The sequence below is a fragment of the Lampris incognitus genome, chromosome 1 (genome assembly GCF_029633865.1).
Source record: "Lampris incognitus isolate fLamInc1 chromosome 1, fLamInc1.hap2, whole genome shotgun sequence".
NCBI lineage: Eukaryota > Metazoa > Chordata > Actinopteri > Lampriformes > Lampridae > Lampris > Lampris incognitus.
The window spans coordinates 118,862,572-118,882,483 of record NC_079211.1 but is presented as its reverse complement, the minus strand read 5'-3'; the positions used below and the strand labels follow the sequence as shown (position 1 = coordinate 118,882,483).

General features: G+C 44.0%; 1 protein-coding gene across 2 annotated transcripts in view; it reads left to right on the top strand.

Moving 5' to 3' along the window:
- The window catches only part of bmpr1ba (bone morphogenetic protein receptor, type IBa), a 63,280-nt gene extending 54,028 nt beyond the window's left edge, over positions 1-9,252 (top strand). For both annotated transcript variants that reach the window (XM_056296206.1, XM_056296199.1), the window contains exons 2-11: positions 409-571; positions 959-1,061; positions 1,435-1,537; positions 3,071-3,167; positions 4,068-4,206; positions 5,074-5,266; positions 5,713-6,010; positions 6,981-7,156; positions 7,593-7,723; positions 7,913-9,252. In XM_056296206.1, coding sequence (XP_056152181.1) covers positions 426-571; positions 959-1,061; positions 1,435-1,537; positions 3,071-3,167; positions 4,068-4,206; positions 5,074-5,266; positions 5,713-6,010; positions 6,981-7,156; positions 7,593-7,723; positions 7,913-8,038 — 1,512 coding nt within the window. In that variant the 5' untranslated portion in view covers positions 409-425 and the 3' untranslated portion in view covers positions 8,039-9,252. The remainder of the gene's footprint in view (positions 1-408; positions 572-958; positions 1,062-1,434; positions 1,538-3,070; positions 3,168-4,067; positions 4,207-5,073; positions 5,267-5,712; positions 6,011-6,980; positions 7,157-7,592; positions 7,724-7,912) is intronic.
- The last annotated feature ends 10,660 nt before the right edge of the window (positions 9,253-19,912 follow it).

The following is a 19,912-nucleotide window of genomic DNA, read 5'->3' as shown; positions in this document are numbered from 1 at the left end:
TTTTACTTTTGAATCTAGCAGAATGAATTCAAAAATCTGTTTTTCTTCCATGTTTCTTTCATGTGGGCATGTTAGAGATCATTTTGCTTGGTTGGAAATACTATAATTGTTTTTGTTACTATCATTGTTTGGTCACATAAGCTATGCACAGTATAACTACGTATGTATGACTTCAGTTTCTCTTCTCATATTTGTCTCCAGCTGTTCTAGCTAGCGTTTATACCAGCTCTCTGCTTTTATGACTCTCCCAGCTAATGTTCAGATTGGTGTCAAGCAATGCACCCTACATTACACTGTGAATATACTATGTATAATAGGTATGCTGGTATTTACCTTGCTCATATATCTTTCGGTTACTGGTCTTAGTCATTTATTAATCTGGTAACTTTTTATGTCCCGGTCTTCCAGCTAACATATTGGATAGTATGCTGCTGAGAGCGTCCAGCAAGGCGGCGATGGAGAGTGGGAAGGAGTCGAGTGGTAGTACGGCTCCTGCTCTGTCCTCCCAGAGACTGCTGTGGTGCCACTGCTACCACCACTGCCCCGAGGATTCCACCAATAATACATGCAGGTATGAAGACTATACAAATACACACACACACACACACACACACACACACACACACACACACACACACACAGGTGCACATGGGTATAAGCACAGATACAGAATGTATGGTGTTGCTGCTATCAGACCCACATCTCTTAAAACACGTGTAGTTTAAATTCGGTTTATCTGAACGCAAATAGATGCGTACACAGTGAAACACATTCTTGCTTGGGGTGTGACACATGCACCCACACCCACATGCATACGTTCATGAATTTTTGTGCATATTCTGATGACCTTGTTTTGTTAATCTAAATAATGATATATGGCTGGTGATAATGTAAATGATGATGATGACGATGATGATGATGATATTGATGGTAGAGCTCTCCATATCTTGTTTTACAGTACGGATGGCTACTGTTTTACCATGGTGGAGGAGGAGGAGGGTGGTGTTCCTGTCCTGACTGCAGGATGCTTGGGCCTGGTGGGGTCAGAGTTTCAGTGCAGGGTACGTTGACTATCGTAACATAAGAATTAACCTTAACCAATGACAAAGTCTTTCTTGCTCCTATCTCATTTTTGTCTGCCTTCTCTTCAGTTATTTTTCTTATTATGACATTATTTAGATGGGGATTATTTTCTTTTAATTTGCTAAATTAATAGAAGAGGAAAGATGTGAAGAAAAAAAAAGGGTTCAATTGGAATCAGGATTCTGCTGCTGTTAGGGGCAAGTGTAAATACAGTTGAAAACCTTATCTACATCTATCCTCATATTGTTGCTTGTTCAGCCTCTTGTACTTTGTGGCACAGTCTTGATTGCATCAGTTATTTGACTCAAGCATAGAAAATGAGAGAAAATAAACTGCCCGTCTTTCTTTCAGGACACATGGAATTCTCGACAAAGGAGATCCTTAGAGTGCTGCACAGACCAGGATTACTGCAACAAGGACCTGAGACCTACCCTGCCACCAGTCAAAACACAGAGTAAGTAATCTGCCTGTCTGGCCGTCTGTCTGTCCGTCTGTCTGTCTCCCCGTCTGTCTGTCTGTCCGTCCATCCGTCTGTCCATCTGTCTGTCCGTCTGTCTGTCTGCCTGTCTGTCTATCTCTGTCTCTGTCTGTCTGTCTGTCTGTCTGTCTGTCTGTCTGTCTGTCTGTCCATCTGTCTGTCTGTCTGTCTGTCTGTCTGTCCATCTGCCTGTCTGTCTGTCTGTCCATCTGCCTGTCTATCTGTCCGTCTGTCTGTCTGTCTGTCCGTCCATCTGTCTGTCTGTCTGTCTCTCTCTGTCCATCCGTCCATCTGTCTGTCTGTCTCTGTCTGTCCATCCATCCATCTGTCTGTCTGTCCGTCCATCCGTCTGTCTGTCTGTCTATTTTTCTATTTCTCCCCACTCTATCCTAAAGTTCCGCCCACTTAGCTTATATACATGGCACTGAAAGACAAAAGAGACTTTAAAGAGCCATTTGTTCTCCATTTGGCAGGTGGTGGTGAACAAGTGACAATGGCACAGATAAGGCAGACAGCTGTGATTGATGGTATTACAGTACAAACGATTCAGTGAGGAGATATCATGACCATGTCAGAGTCAAAGACTGACAGAGAAGTGGCGAGAGTGGGAGTTACTATCAGGCTGTCCTGGAGCGTGCCAAAGCTCCTGTCTTTCAAGACAATATCAAAATCTCTGCTGTGCACAAGTAGTACACTGTGTGTGTGTTGTATGCATTTATGCAGGCATGTGTGTGTGTGTGTGTGTGTGTGTGTAATGGTGTACACACACATTTGTGGACATATTTCTGCATTAATGCGTGCATGCATCCGTGAGTGTATTTGTTGGTATATGTGTGCATGTGCACGTGTGTGTGGGCATGCATGTGGGTGTGTTTGCATGTGTGTATGTTTTTGTGTTTGCATATTTTAGAGACGGTAAGCCTAGAGTCCCAGGGAAATCAGAACTCTCAGTGGATTGCGAGGGTAGATTCATCCATTTGAAACCCTATCATAGAGGATCAGGAAGAGAATTCATCGACTAGGCTGAGGGTTTCCTCCCACGTCGACTGCGGTTTGAGAGGAACAGACTGTGTGCCAATAGAAAATGAAAAATTCATGACTGAAATATGATTTGTTCTTGATTTATTTCATGCTGTTTCTTTCAGGTGACTCGAAAAGGTCAATATTCAATAGTATAATTCAATAGTATTCTTAATATTTCTTTGTTTTTCCTTATCTGTTTTCTTGTTACGGTTTTGTTTTTCTATTTTTTACATTAAAAAAATAAAATAGGTTCAACCATTTTTATAAGGAATTCCATATTTTTTTCCTTTGTGTCTTATACTGAAGACCAAAAAATCTGAATAACTGAGAAGGTGAAAGACTGAAAAGTTGAATGTACTTTTTTGATTTGTAATTCTCTCTTTGCTTATTGCTGACTTTGCGAATCTTGCAACACCCACCTACTCACCCTTTTCCCTTCTGTCCTTCATCCATCCACCCAACCTCTTCACTCTTTGCCCTCTCCAGATTATGTAGCTGGAAGCATCCACCATATGGCCTTGTTGATCTCAGTTACAGTGTGCAGCATTGTACTGGCCCTAATTATAGTCTTCTGCTACCTCAGGTAATTAAAGTGGCACACACACACACACCATCATCATCATCATAAACACACACACCATCATCTTCATTGCACACACACACACACACACACACACACACACACACACACACACACAAGTGACACATGAATCTTCCTGCTTGTATATCTTTACAGCATACATTGTTTGTGACACGTTAAGGAAGGGAGAAGCGTGATTTGGTTGAGGTTTTTGTTCATATCCAGTGGAGTTGACTTAAAGCAGCACCTTGTAACTTTTTGGATTCAAGCAACATCTTTTGTTTCAACTATTGCAAAGATGACCAAAGTGGCTTTCTTTTATTCCCTCATAGCAACAAGATACATGCATTTATTTACAAGTTGTGGCTAAAAAGACTATTGTGGAAGAAGAGGAGCAATGTTCGCAGATGAGGAAAAGCCAAACTGCTGTCCTTATATATGCACTTTAAAGCAATCCGTGTATTTCCTTGGAGGTTTTGTGCCAGGTGGCAGACAAATTGCATTGCACCCCCCCAACCTCCCCCCCCAAAAAAGGCTGCTATGGAAGTGATGTGAACAGAACAACCATCAGTCACACTATGCAACTAGAATTCATTTAATGATATGTTCAGGCAAACAAATTACCTGGTGCCGCTTTGATATCTGTGAATGTAATGCCCTGATATTAAGTCAAATAAAGTGGGTCAGGAATTTTTTTGGGGGGGGGGTGTTAGTTAATTTATTCAGAGGGGAAAAAAAACATTTACTTGTTTGTGACAAATCAGTTATTTTCAATAAATATATATCTAATTTTGTTTTGTAAATGGGAAGGGCAAGGAAGAACTTTTGGTGTCTCTGTATGTTTCATTTATGGAGGGACGGGGTTTCCTAAAATAGGAAGGTGATTATTTCCCCTTATTGCAGGTATAAGAGGCAGGAGTCTCATCCGCGCTACAGTATAGGTCTGGAGCAGGATGAGACCTACATCCCTCCTGGAGAGTCTCTGAAGGACCTCATAGAGCAGTCTCAGAGCTCTGGCTCAGGCTCAGGGCTCCCTCTACTGGTGAGATACCAAGACTGCATCTTGTAACAACTTGAATGTACTTGGTGTCATATGAAAGACGGAGGCGTTTCGAAAAGGAAAACAGCCAATGGTACCATTGGTAAAGAATATAAACTTCTATAAATTTAAAACCACATATTTGCTGGGTTGTTGTGATCAAATTTTAGGTCTTGTAGTGCCCCCCCCCAAAAAAAGAAAACACACACACACACACACACACACACACACACACACACACACACACACACACACACAATGCAAACTATATGTTACATTATCCTCACGATATGGAAATCGAATGCATGTGTCTGCATGAGTACATGTATGATAAATGCACAAAAAAAAATGACCATGAACTACAACACTCACTACAAATACAGCCTGGTACAAACAGAATTAATGTGGTGTGCAGAGATACAAGCAAGTGTATCAGCTGAATAGATGTATATGCAAATGTAACATGTGTATGTGAAACTGATTTGCATATGCACAAACCTTTTAGCAAGACATAAAAATGCAAGTGCAAAATGTTTTCAATTTTCAGTCGTCTGCTTTACAGACTCAAGACACGGTTGGAGACATGTTCTATTCAGTTATCTCAGAGCTGTTGGATTGACTTCAGAAGCTTCTAAAATATGTTCACATCTTTATTTTGTATGTTTACATTGTAAAGGCAATAAACACCCACACAATTACTTATCCACTGGGAAATTTACATGTTACAGGTTGCCATCTTACTGAGAAATAAATCCCCAGTGAGAATTTCTTGCTCACTTGGCTCAGGCCAAAGGCCCAAAAACTGAAACTATGCTTACATTATTTTTATTAACTTTCTAACCCTTTGTCCCCTACCTTACCACATCTCAGGTTCAAAGAACCATAGCCAAGCAGATTCAGATGGTGAAGCAGATTGGGAAGGGGCGGTACGGGGAGGTGTGGATGGGAAGGTGGAGAGGAGAGAAAGTGGCCGTCAAAGTTTTTTTCACCACTGAGGAGGCCAGTTGGTTCAGAGAGACTGAGATCTACCAGACTGTCCTGATGAGGCATGAGAACATACTCGGTAAGGCTATCATCCCTTTGGTTTTCTTTTTCTTATTTTCTTATTCCTCTTTTTCTTTCTCATGCCCTCAAGCTCACCCTCTTTTTTTTTTACCCCCCCCTTTTTTTTTTCTCCCCAATTACCCCACTCTTCCAAGCCGTCCTGGTCACTGCTCCACCCCCCCTGCTGATCCAGGGAGGGCTGCAGACTACCACATGCCTCCTCCAATACATATGGAGTCGCCAGCTGCTTCTTTTCACCTGACAGTGACAAGTTTCACCAGGGGGACGTAGCGCGTGGGAGGATCACGCTATTCCCCCCAGTTCCCCCTCCGCCCTGAACAGGCGGATTCAACACAGACTATCATGTAAATCATTGCTCTCAAAAACTGCATCTGGACTCTTGGTGTAATTTTCGTATCTTCTCTCTCTCCCTGTGCATCCTTCACCCCCTCCCTCCATCGACAGGTTTCATAGCAGCAGATATCAAAGGAACCGGCTCTTGGACTCAGCTCTACCTAATCACCGACTACCATGAAAACGGCTCTTTGTATGACTACCTCAAATCCACCACCCTTGACAATAAAGCCATGCTGCGTTTGGCCTACTCCTCCGTATCGGGCCTCTGCCACCTGCACACAGAGATCTTTGGCACCCAAGGCAAACCCGCCATTGCTCACAGGGACCTGAAGAGTAAAAACATATTGGTGAAACGAAATGGCACATGCTGTATAGCGGATCTGGGGCTGGCCGTCAAGTTCATTAGGTGAGTGTTGTGAGTGTATGCAGCTGTGTGTGTTTACAAACTTGGTGTTCAGCTTCCCAAACTGCAGTTCAACAACAAGATGCAAGCGTTGTCTGCACGAGACATCACTTGCAGTTGGTACTAAAGGCTGTTTTTACTCATTGACGCTCGGGCAGACTTGAGTTTCACCATAGATGTCTTGATGGCATTGCAGATCTTTGGCTTGGTTTTCTGTATTGTAGCTGTGGGAGGCATTGAACTGTCCATGATGACAGTAATGAAAATGTTTGGGATGGATTTTAAAGTTGAAATTGTTATTCCAATAAATTGAGAACGAGTTATGATTTTTTTTTTAATTGTAACTGCTCACAGACACAGCTCACCCTGCAGGAGCCCGAAAATTCATACAGAGTTAGCAAGATCTACTTTCTGTTACCGTGCCCCACATACTTGTAATATGCTTCAAAAAACGTCAAGATGACCTTGTTAATACCGCTGAGACAATTCCAAGGTTTAATTGCTAATTTTATTGATGATGAATTCAGCGGCACAGTGGTGCAGGGGTTAGCGCAGTTGCCTCACAGTAAGAAGGTCCTGGGTTCGAGCCGCGGGGTAGTCCAACCTTGGGGGTCGTCCCGGGTCATCCTGTGTGGAGTTTGCATGTTCTCCCCGTGTCTGTGTGGGTGTCCTCCGGGGGCTCCGGTTTTCTCCCACAGTCCAAAGACATGTAGGTCAGGTGAATCGTCCATACTAAATTGTCCCTAGGTATGATTGTGTGTGGGTGTGTCTGTGTATGGCAGCCATGTGTGACAGTCTGGCGGCCTGTCCAGGGTGTCTCCTCGACTGCCGCCCAATGACTGTTGGGGTAGGCTCCAGCATCCCCGCGACCCTGAGAGCAGGATAAGCGGTTCGGAAAATGGATGGATGGATGATGAATTCAGAATCTATTTATTTGCTTAATTGCTTGCTTTCCTATTTACTTACTTTGCAGTGATACCAATGAAGTGGACATCCCTCCTAACACCAGAGTGGGCACCAAGCGTTACATGCCTCCAGAGGTTCTGGATGAGACACTGAACAGAAGCCATTTCCAGTCTTACATCATGGCCGACATGTACAGCTTTGGACTCATCCTCTGGGAGATTGCCCGGCGTTGCATCTCAGGAGGTGCCTTAACACAATATAGTGCTCAGTTCTGTTAACCAAATGTACATACATACATGCACACATACACACAGACATAGTACATACATACATACATACATACATACATACATACATACATACATACATACATACATACATACATACATACATACATACATACACACAGGGTAAAGAGATGGATAGACAGACAATCAGACATATAAATATGCACATAGATTATGTACATATTTATATGTCTTTATATGTACATACAATACACATTACTGAATGCTAGTCGCTTCATTTTAAATTCAGGTTGAAAAAGTATTTTATGTTTTTTGTCGATTTACTTTGAAATAATTTTTGTGATACAGGGATCTAGGCTATATGAAATCCTCTTGTATTTCCTCCCAGATAAAGTATGACTAGCAATCTGCTTTGCTACAATTTCTTTAAGGTATTCTGGAAGAGTACCAGTTGCCGTACCATGACTTAGTTCCTACCGATCCCTCTTATGAAGACATGAGGGAGGTTGTCTGCATCAAGAGACTACGACCCTCCTTCCCTAATAGATGGACCAGCGACGAGGTAACATTTCTACCATAGGCACACACACACACACACACACACACACACACACACACACACACACACACACACACACACACACGTGAAGACGTGCGCATCCTCGAGCACACAAACACATAAGCATGTGCATTTTATACACACGGTTGTACATGTACATCCTCCTAACATTATTCCTCAATGTCTCCGCAGTGTTTGAGGCAAATGGGGAAGCTGATGACGGAGTGCTGGGCTCATAACCCCGCTTCCCGGCTCACAGCACTACGGGTCAAAAAGACACTCGCCAAGATGTCAGAGTCACAGGACATTAAACTGTGAGGGGGCCCACGAGGTGTGTGTTTAAACACAGAGAAAAGGGCCCAGTCTATTTCACACGTACTGGCTCTGCTCTGGACAAAGAAGCCCCACAATCCAGTGGAAAGAGGAAGTGGGACAGCAGGCAGGAAGTGAGACAAACTTGGAGTCCAGTTGCCTCGAAGCCTGCAGTCCAACACCCCCTTTACAAAGTGAATTTGGATACACAGAGGACTAACATGTTAAATTAAATCTTAAGTGAATAGAAAAAAAATCCAGGGCATTTAAGAATCCGGTCCTTCAGAAAGGAAGGAGGTCTTTTCATTTCAGACCACTTTGACCACAGACTGTAGAACCGGCAATGTGTTCCAGCTGAAAAAGCTTCAAAAGCTTGGAAAAGATGTGCATTTTGACTCGGTACTGTAACTTCAGAGATACATAAATACCCTGATCTGAAAGCAGTGAATGAAATACTTTATCCGTGCTTTCTGTGAAAGCTAGCTATCTGTAGATGAAGGTCTAAATGATGGAAAGAAAAGGATATGCTTAACGGCTCTGTCTGCAAAGACTCCACCTTTTAAAACACTGTCACCCCACCACTGGCTTTGTTTATGCTTTTATTGCATTGAGAACTTCTTTTTTTTTCTTGTCATTCTCAGACTCATTGCTCTTGACTCAAAGACTGAATTTATTTGACAGCTACATGTACTTTAGGCTTTAAAAAGGTTTGCTTTTTTCTGGTAATTGTAGGCACTGAAGAGAAGTATACTTTTATTTTTTTTGAGTTCTGATGAAAAAGTTGCTAAAAGATTATTTTCTATGTCAAACCCTCCAAGAATCTATGTAAATAATTAAGTTTATATGGCCAAATAAATTCTGGATGGAGACTCTTAAGGGCCTCCACATTCTTCTGCCCTCTAAAGCCTGCCGATGATCTGATAAATATACAACTTTTATAAGAAAAGGAGGCAACACTAAAAGATAATGAGGGGAAATGGCAGCCATATTTACGCGCTGCAGGAAGGAGTCTGCCAGGGAAACTATTACATGCTACTGGCTTTGTCGATGCAACGCTACACAACAATGTGGCACTGTGTGTAGTAATGGAAGTTAGCTTTTAACGTCTTGCATTTTGTACCCAGCCAAACCTTTCTGCTCATTTCAGCGTAGGAGTCTGAATGAAAGCCATTCGTCCAGGAGGACCTAAAGGCAGGGAATACATTTTCACAAAGTTTGTATTAAATCCCACTCATATTGGATCAAAAAACTTAGAAGTTAACAAAATGTGGTCATGTGTGCGTGTTAGTTAGCTTTTTTCCACTGCAACCCTCATAGAAACCTTTCAGTCATCATTAAAGAAACAACCCGCCGTGGCTGTGGGGAGGTGGCGATTCTCATCCTGGGAAAAGGGTTCCAGTCATCCTCAATCCACCTCACAGCTAGAGGCTTGGCTCTGGTAAATCTTGGTAACAGTGAACACGCTGTTCCCCACGAATAACATTACCCGCCTCTAAGTAAATCATTTTCATTTTCAAAACAACCTGACGAGGGGACGCGTCCTCCCCTTTCATGCAGTAAATCTCTGTGGTGTGTCTGTGATATGTGCGCAAACAATGAACTAAACACAAAGTCATCATCATTGAATCAGTGTGATTTTGAATTGCACAACACTTTGATGAAGTGCATCATTCCTCCAAGTCAGACTCTCCTCACCGGCGTCTTGAGTTACCGAGTGTGACAAACCATCGAACAAACACATGGACAGATGCTCGTCCCATCCGTTAATCTCATCCTATGGGACACTTCCTGTTTAAGCATCACTCAAGGTCACGATTTGCTGCTCACTAGTCTGTCGTCACATACGAAAAATCAGAACGAGCTCGACATCTTCAGCCAACAGCGGTTACAGCTGTGGCATCGGGAGCGTTAAGTCATGTTGTCCGTAATGCAGCCGCCAGCAGGGGACGCCGAATTATGCTTTGTAATTTAATACATATTCTCATGCGTCGATGGTCGAGTGTCAAGAAAAGAGTATTGTTTGTTTCAGCTATATCTGAACACCTGTCATTAGCACTGTTTCCGGACCATTAGCATTCTGCACCAGTTTTGCCACGATGATGTACATAAAAGAGATGTGTGCAGACAGCAGATAGTGACTTGGCTGATAAATACTGCAATGGGCAACGCACACCATCACATATTTCCCTCGCTGGACAGCTGCTCGTCTCTAGCTTCACTAGTGCTTTTGCAAAGTCATTTTACCAACTTGCCCGATGAGGTCAGTAGCTGTGTTGTTGAGTAAAGTTTAAGTGTATCAGATCTGTTGTGTAAGAAACGCCCCTCTTTTCCTCTTGGAGCGGCTTGTGCCTTATTTAATTTGTCCCTAGTTGTCTGTGAGGGGAACATGTGTTTTTATTCAGTAAAATGTTTAACATTCCCCCAATAAAGTGTTTCACTCATCTAAAATGTGTAATGGTTATGGTGAATTAATTATGAGGTGCGTATTGAGTGGTGCATGTGCTCCATGCCATTAAGAATAAAGGGATGGCTGTCTGCAGTGTTGGCTGATAATGGCTACCATTGACACCAGTCCCAATTTATTATTTTTTTTAAATCTCCCCCCCGTTCTCCCCAATTGTACCTGGCCAATTACCCCACTGTTCCAAGCCATCCCGGTCACTGCTCCACCCCCTCTGCCAATCCGGGGAGGGCTGCAGACTACCACATGCCTCCTCCGATACATACGGGGTCACCAGCTGCTTCTTTTCACCTGACAGAGAGGAGTTTCCCCAGGGAGACCTGGCGCTTGGGAAGCTCACACTATTTCCCCTAGTTCCCACTCTCCCCCGAACAGGCGCCCCAACTGTCCAGAGGAGGCACTAGTGCAGCGACTAGGACACATATCCACATCTGACTTCCCACCTGCAGACCCGGCCAATTGTGTCTGTTGGGATGCCCGACCAAGCCGCAGGTAGCACGGGGAGTCGAATCTGATCCCCGTGTTGGTTGGTAACAGAATAGACTGCCACACCACCCGGACGCCCCACTGAGTCCTAATTTGATCTCTCCCTATTTGATGATTTATTGTGTTCACCACAATCAATATTAATCGTCATATGGTCCCCTAAGAGGCTGCAAGCCCTAGTCTAAGAAACATCAATTGAGGGTGCAAGTATGTGTAACGGGGGCAGTCCTATGCTGTTCTATGCTGGTCAGTCTGCTGCACGCCCGTCACTCTCATCATTAGCTCTGCGTTGTGTTCTAGTTGGGTGGGACCCCAGGTGTTGTGGGGGGCCCTCAGTCTCTCATCATCATCATCATCATCATCATGATCAAGGAAGGAGGGGAGACACACAGGACTCTATTTGGCCCACCTTGCCATTTATTTTGGTTTCAAACCCTTCGACAAACGTCCAGTCCTCCAGCGGGAGCGGTGTTTCTTACGGACGTGGGGGTCGAAGTTCAACCACTGCCCGGACTTCACTCGTGTGCGTTAGAAGGAGAAACCGTCCACGGGACTCCGATGTAAGAAAGGATAAACAAGGATTTTATCCCACAGCTTGCAGTATCTTCTTACAGGGATACTCAAGGTTACGTTCTCCTCAAACAGCAAAACTGTCCTACGGTAAGAAACACGTGTGGCTCGGCTCGATCGCTGCTTGAGACTCCTCCCACAAAACAAAAATGGCCTCTCCCGCGTTCCCTCTTCCGTGTACCCACAAGACCTCTCTCTTAAAGCGACAGTACACGTATATGACGGTCGTTGTAAAACATACATAAAAGTAAATAATTACATAAAATAAAATGTAGTAAACACAAATAACAGCACACAGACAGGATTTGGTGATATTTCATACTCAAACAAAATAAAATAAAAACATTAATTTTAACCTGGTTACATTCACCCCTCCTGAAATTCACCAACATCCTGACAGCAGGATAAAAAGAGAAAGAGGAAAGGAAAAGCCCATCACTGACTACTGGCACAAGTGAAAAGAAGGACCTAGTCCTCCAGTCAACTTAGGAGCTACCTCGGTTACGAGGTCCAGAAAATAATGAGGTTGATCAAGTCTCAGAATTCCCTTAGATCAATGTGACGCCTGATACGCCACACCATGCACTTGGCCCAAAACAACCCTGTCTGATAGACACCTAATAACTCACATTAAACTAGTTTGAATGACTCCAACCTCCATCAAAGTTCAAACCCTCACACTCCGTAGAAATGGCATCTGAGCCATAGATTCTATTAACCTGTTCACTGACCTCACCACCCTCCCTGTGCGTGTCCTAACCCGACCATCACTCTCTACTTGTGTGCGTGAGACAGTGCGAGCTGCAACATCTGTATCGAGTGAGGGTGGTGCCCCTGTGTGCGAATCAGTGTGAGATATAACACCTACATCGAGTGAGTGTGATGCCTCTATGTGTGGTGCATGTGTGTTGTGTGGTGCGTGTGTGTTGGGTGGAGACTGAGCAGCGGCTCCCACAGGACTGACTACCAGACTAGACGGAATGAACTCTTCCGCTTCTGCCCACTTAGATCTAGGCGAGTCTCCAAGTGATGAGACTGCTAGCCCCACTGCATCCCCCGAGACCGTCAGGACATCTGTACTGTCCTCCTCATCGGACTCTGCGCATTCAAACAACTGACTGGTTATACTGGACTCCTCACCCTGATCTAACTCAGGCAGGGGCAAGAAGTTGACCTCCAACAAACGGTTCCTGTGCACCACCCTGGTGTGCCCCTCTGCATCCTGAATCTTGTAGACATGGATATTGGGGTTGACACCGACAACCGTGTACACTCCGTTCTCCCATTTGTCAGCCAACTTTCTCTTCCCTCGCTCACTCTGGTTCGCAACCAAAACACAATCCCCGACAGACAGGACAGTGCCCTTGGCGTGTCTGTTGTACTGTCGCGCCTGATGCTGCTGCTCAGCCGTGGAGTGCTTCTGAGCGATCTCCATTGCACTCCTTAGACAGGAAAGCAGAGACTGAGCATAAGAGTCATAATCAACAACGTGAGGGTCATGCAAAACCTGCCTGAACATAACATCCACCGGCAGTCTTGGGACACGCCCATACATCAGGAAGAAAGGCGCGTAACCCGTGGTCTCGTGAACAGTGGCATTGTACGCGAGCGTGAGAGAATGGATCTGCTGAGGCCACTATTGCTTCTGCTGAAGCGGAAGGGAACGGAGCATATTCCCCATCGTGCGATTAAACCGCTCTGTCCCGCCATTACCCATAGGATGGTAGGCCGTCGTGTGGGACTTTGCTACACCCGCCAACCTGAGAAGCTCTGCAATCAGGTTGCTCTCAAAGTTTGTGCCCTGGTCAGAATGTATTCTCTCCGGAAACCCGTAAACACAGAATACATGATCCCAGAGTTTCTTGGCGACCTGCTTCGCTGTCTGATTGGCGCAGGGGAACGCGTGAGCAAGCTTAGTGAAGTGGTCAGTAACCACTAGGACATCGACCGACCTCTGCTTACTGTCCTCAGCGGACCAGAAATCCATACACACAAGCTGCATCGGTGCGGAAGTTTTAATGCTCTCCAGGGGCGCGCAAGCAGCTGGCTCTGGGGTCTTCCCAAACACACATCTCCGACAGCATCTGACATATGCTCTGATATCCCTCTCCATGTCAGGCCAATAAAAACGCTGCCTTGCAAGAGAGAGAGTACGGTCCTGGCCCTGATGACCAGCGTGATCGTGGATGCCAGACAGTGCCTTGTCTTTCAGACTCAGAGGTAAAACATACTGAGACCTCCTCTGCTTGGACACTGGGTCCTTTGTCACCCTGTACAAGACACCATCATTGACTTCCAACTTCTCCCACTGTTTCAACAGCCTGAGGACCTTCTGGTCAGCACCATGCCTCTCACGTCTCGATGGCCGCTTCCGAACAGCGACAAAGGGCAACACCTTGGAGATGCAGGGGTCCTGCTCCTGACTCAACCTGAGCTCCTCGGTGGATAACATTGGCAGTGTATCCTGACCACCCGACAGATGCTGAACGTGCTGGACCAAACTGAGTGCTGTGAATACTGATGCATCAGGCCAGTCACATTTGGCTTGACAAAAAGCCCTAACCTCAGCTGCATCACAAGCAAACCCAGATCGCGCACTACTCACTGTTTGGGACTGGCAACTGAGTCTGAAAACATCCTGCACAGAGTCCCCCTCAACCCCGTCGGCTTCCTGAACAAGGGCCGGGTAGGGCTCCCTAAGTAGCCTCTGACTGACGGGCTTGGAAAAAGGGTCGCGACTCAAGGCATCCGCCACCACGTTTTTCTTCCCTGGCAGGTGTTTGAGATCGAAAGTGTAAGACGCCAACTTAGACACCCAGCGGATCTCACACGCGTCAAGCTTCGGCTTCGTTAGGAGATAAGTCAGCGGATTATTATCTGTCCAAACGGTGAAGCTTTGACCCTTCAGCCAGTGGCTGAACTTTTCACAAACACTCCACTTCAGCGCCATGAACTCCAGTCTATGAGCTGGATACTTCCGCTGTGAGGCACTGAGGGACTTGCTTGCAAAACTAACAGGTCTGGCCTTGGACTCTCCTCGGGGCACTTGAGACAGCACCGCGCCGAGTCCGTCCAAAGACGCATCGACCGACAAAATGAAAGGCACCTCAAAGTCTGGATGGGCAAGCACCACACACTCCAGTAACATCGTCTTCAACAGATCAAATGCTTCCCCACATTCCACCGTCCAGTCTGCGGAGGTAAGCTTACGGAAGCTGCCATGTTCCTACCTCTAACACTCAGATAAAATAAAAAATAAAATAAAAAAGTGAAAAGCTCAATTCATTTAAATAATTGAATCTAGAAATCACTAAGAGATTGAAACAATCACACACAATCAACAAATTCACCAATAGATTAATCACATATGCACATATCCAGTAGTTTAGATCAATAGATTATTCACACGAGTCCTTCAATCACATCAACATTAACCTTTTTTCCTTTTTTCCGTGTGTTTTTCTTCCTTCAGTATATACAAATGTCCTGTTCACAAGCCCAGTCCATGGTAACCACAGCTGTGACTGTCCAGTGTCCACACAGCTCAACTCCAGTCCACTGTAACATGAGTGTACAGTCTATAGAAATACCTGAGGACGTCTGGGGCTTGATGACGACAGCAGCCTCCCGCGGCGAGCAACTGATGTCGCTCTCAGGATCCAGGAGGGTCACGGCACCAATGTAACGGGGGCAGTCCTATGCTGTTCTATGCTGGTCAGCCTGCTGCACGCCCGTCACTCTCATCATTAGCTCTGCGTTGTGTTCTAGTTGGGTGGGGCCCTCAGTCTCTCATCATCATCATCATGATCAAGGAAGGAGGGGGGACACACAGGACTCTATTTGGCCCACCTTGCCATTTATTTTGGTTTCAAACCCTTCGACAACCTTCCAGTCCTCCAGCGGGAGCGGTGTTTCTTACGGACGTGGGGGTCGAAGTTCAACCACTGCCCGGACTCCACTCGTGTGCGTTAGAAGGAGAAACCGTCCACGGGACTCCGATGTAAGAAAGGATAAACAAGGATTTTATCCCACAGCTTGCAGTATCTTCTTACAGGGATACTCAAGGTTACGTTCTCCTCAACCAGCAAAACTGTCCTACGGTAAGAAACAAGTGTGGCTCGGCTCGATCGCTGCTTGAGACTCCTCCCACAAAACAAAAATGGCCTCTTCCGTGTACCCACAAGACCTCTCTCTTACAGCGACAGTACACGTATATGACGGTCGTTGTAAAACATACATAAAAGTAAATAATTACATAAAATAAAATGTAGTAAACACAAATAACAGCACACAGACAGGATTTGGTGATATTTCATACTCAAACAAAATAAAATAAAAACATTAATTTTAACCTGGTTACATATGCCTTCAACAACAAAAACCCAGATACATATGCTTGCATACTTGCTGCACCTCTGCATCGTATGTTTACCGCATGTTAAGATGGAGATCACGTAAATAAAGACAATGAACGAGTAAAGGAAATGGAGACATTTCCCCAACAGCGTAACACAATCGGTGAAGTGACATAGGCTAACTGAACAGGATTATGGACTGATGCTAGGACTCCTCCTGCTTGTCCAAACCAGCTGAGTGGTGTTTTTTTTTTTTTTGCAGGAAAACAACAGACACGCTAACATACAACATGCTATGCCACTAGGCACAGTGAAGAAGAGCCTTATGGGGACATGAGTTTAGGCTACCTCAAGACAACAGAGTAGAAGGTGATCTACAGGAGTATGCTCTTTAGAAAACCAAAACAGTACACATTTTCAGCGTTGCTTATAAATATAATTTATTAATTGTCTTAAAAATTCTTTCTTACACTTTGTACAGAAAACAATTAGAGGAGATCAAGAGGCAAGCGTTCTGCAAGATTGAACAAGATTCATGAAGCGTGCCAGAATTAGCTAAAATGGACCGTCACTACCCCACACTAAACAAATTAAGATCACCCCTGATATTAAAATGAAAATGCACTTACAAGCACAGCTCTAGTTACAGACGTCTATCATGATAACCGATGCCAAGTTTGCATAGTAGACACAGCTTTTACAAAAAAGAAAGACATTAAATAAAAACTTAAAACATACAAACTAGTATCTAACTGTACTGCTTTTTATCAGTTTTCTGAAATTTGCCAAATATAGCTGACAGTACACAACTGTACATAGTGTGAATACAAAAGGTTATTTATTTATTCATTTTTACACACTTTTTATACCTTAACCACATCCGTCCCACCTCCAACACCACGCTGTTTAGATGTACAGTGTCCTAGTGAGGCCTATGTGTCGTCCTATCAAATCCCTCCTGTTGTTCGTCCGTCCACTCTGCATGTGTCTGCTGGTACGAGGACCACGGCCAGGACAGCGTTTACATAGAAAAAAAGGCAAATCAGATCTTTCACTTTTCGTAGCACAAAATTAAAAACTTGGATCTTTCATGCCTGTAAAACCTGCCTTTGAGCTCGTCTGATCCCATTCATCCGAGGACACACAAACTGGAAAAACTTGAAATCGAGGCGGATGTGACGAGTTCACATTTTCGTCTTGTCCACACAAATAACACAGAGTGACCCCGCTTCCTCTCCATTTCCCCCATCTCACATCATCCGTCGCGTCACTTACATCTACACCTTGCTAAAGAATACATCTGAAAAAATACAAAATATCCACCCGGTCAGTTAACCTTAAATCTCTATAATTTGGTTAATAAGGCTGTCCAACATTAAAGTGAACATGTTTGAGGCGTCCATATATACTCTTCATATCTGCATTTACCCTGGCACAAGAGATCTGATTTTCTTTTTACTGTGACAGTTGTTGGAATAAAGAGAACAAAACTTTTCCCTCAGCTTCGACAGTCACAGGAACATTGAATTTGTGCCATGAGCCGGTAAAAATCTGACATTTTGTGCCCATGTAAACAAAACCTTTCCTTTCACCGTTTTCTTCCAAACAACCTCCTCAGTATCTCCTCTAGATACCTGATATCAGCTCAGTTTCATATGGCGTCTCTCCAAACTCTGGAGCAGAAATAGTCTCTTGTATGATAATGTACACGCTATACATCCTATCTTCTGCCAGATGGTGTATATATTTATCTGGGGCAAGAAAACATTGGATCCCAGGTTTCTCACTGATCTTCACTTCAATTTAAGCCAGACACACACTGGTAGTCCAACTTACACTAAAGCTGCTTTTTCTCCATTCCAAGAAAGCTTTTCTTTTCTTTTCTTTTTTTTAGGGTTTCCATCACACTACAGCGTTAGGTGCACCTTTTCTCTCATGACCTTTTTCTTTGCATACATATGAACTGAATGAAATGATCTCAGTATTCATTCACATAATGGTTTTGCAAAACATGAATATGTTACACTTTATTTTACATAGACTCCATCAGTTGCTTGTCAGATCATTTAGTCATCCGATGCAACTTTCTCATCAAGTACACTGCGTTTGGGTGGTAGCTGAAAGCAGAATATGGTTTAGTGGATGTCTAGATAAAGGCCGACTGACTGATATGTTACACTTTTTTTCTGCCATTACAGTCCACGCTTATAAGAAACATATAAATGGAAAAATGACGTTGGATTACATAACGCAGTAAAAAAAAAACAACAACATCATGGTCATAAAATGTAACTAGGATGAACATCATAGTAATGTATTTACACGTTTCTGCCAAGCAAAACGGTGATTGATGTTATTCATATAAAAGCCAATAGATGGCAGTGGTGACCAGCAAAGGCAAGGTGCTGACACAAACTTATAGCGGTAAACAGGGGTGGATATCACGGCATTAGGATGACAATGATTATGGGACACCATACATACAGACGGGTGGCAAATTAGAGGATAAACCTGAATGTTTGACCCCTACAGTGAGGGGGTCCAGGGGCTCTATGATGTTGTGTGTGGAAGGGGGTGGGGAGTTGGGGGGGGGGGGCATTTTTCTGGCATGGTTTGGCTCCACCTGTTCTCTTAGAGGGCAGGGTCTCTGCAAATCAACACAAAGTGATTCTGAGTGATCACCTTTATCCTATGATGAAGCATTTCTATCCTGATGGGAGTGGTCTCTTCCAGGATGACAATGCCCCCCATCCACAGGGCACGAGGGGTCACCGGACAGTTTGATGAGTATGAACATAATGTAAATCATATGCTATGGCCTTCACAGTCACCAGCTCTCAACCCAATTTAACTCCTATGGGAGATTTTGGACCGACGTGTTAGACAGCACTCTCCACCACCATCATCAAAACACCAAATGAGGGAATATCTTCTGGAAGAATGGTCTTCATCCCTCCGGTAGAGTTCAGAGACTTGTAGAGTCTATGACAAGGAGCACTGAGGCTGTTCTGGAGGCTCGTGGTGGCCCAACACCTTACTAAGACACTTTATGTTGGGGTTTCCTTTCATTTGTCACCCATCTGTACATTAAAGTACATTAAAATAATAAAATCGGTATATGTTGTGGTGATGAGTGATATCAGCTATATTTTTGGTTCACTATCACAAAACACTAGATTACTGTTTGTCAAACACTTGCATCTTTGTGGCCCTGTCAAGAAACAATACCTGGCTTTGACCCCAGCCCTTAATAGATATGCAACACTTGAGAGTGATTTCACAAAATCACCCTCTAGTGGGAGCCATCGCAGGATTTTCCTCATTGCACACCTTTAACGTCTGTATTTTATCAGCAGAGGATATTGTGAGAGGGAGACCACAACAAAGGTTAAATCTGTAACTTTAACATCAGGCTCACTTATTTACTTGACAACCTTTTATGGGACCTCTAATGTAAGAAAATATGAAATTGCTCATCTTGCTGTATGCTTATGAATTTTGTCTTCATGATCAAAAGATGAGCGTCACAAATACGTTCATTCTGAAAAACATCGACAGCTGACAGACGGCACTTCTGCCTCCCGCAGACCATTCGCTCAGAAATGTATATTACGCAAATATACAGCAACTAAGAGCCAGTTTCACCTGAAATCATCTTGACTATATATATCTTTTCTATAATAAAGTTATAGATTTACTAAGCTGCAGGTAAAATCACTTTTTGATTGGTTATGTTGGTTCTGGGAAAACAATAAGTCAAATTTTGGGCTATTGACAGAAGAGCATTTGTTAAGACTTGAAGGGAAATTCACCAATGCTTTTCAGTACTGATGAGTAACATAGTCGATTGAAGCGATCAAGTCCTAACTGTGTAATTACTATATTGACGGACAAGTCTCCTCAGTCTTTCCTACATGTACCAGAATGCATTGGTGCACACTAGCTTCTGTATCATCGTGCATTAAATCCTCTACGCTAGGGTTGTGGGACATCCTTTCCATCGTAAGA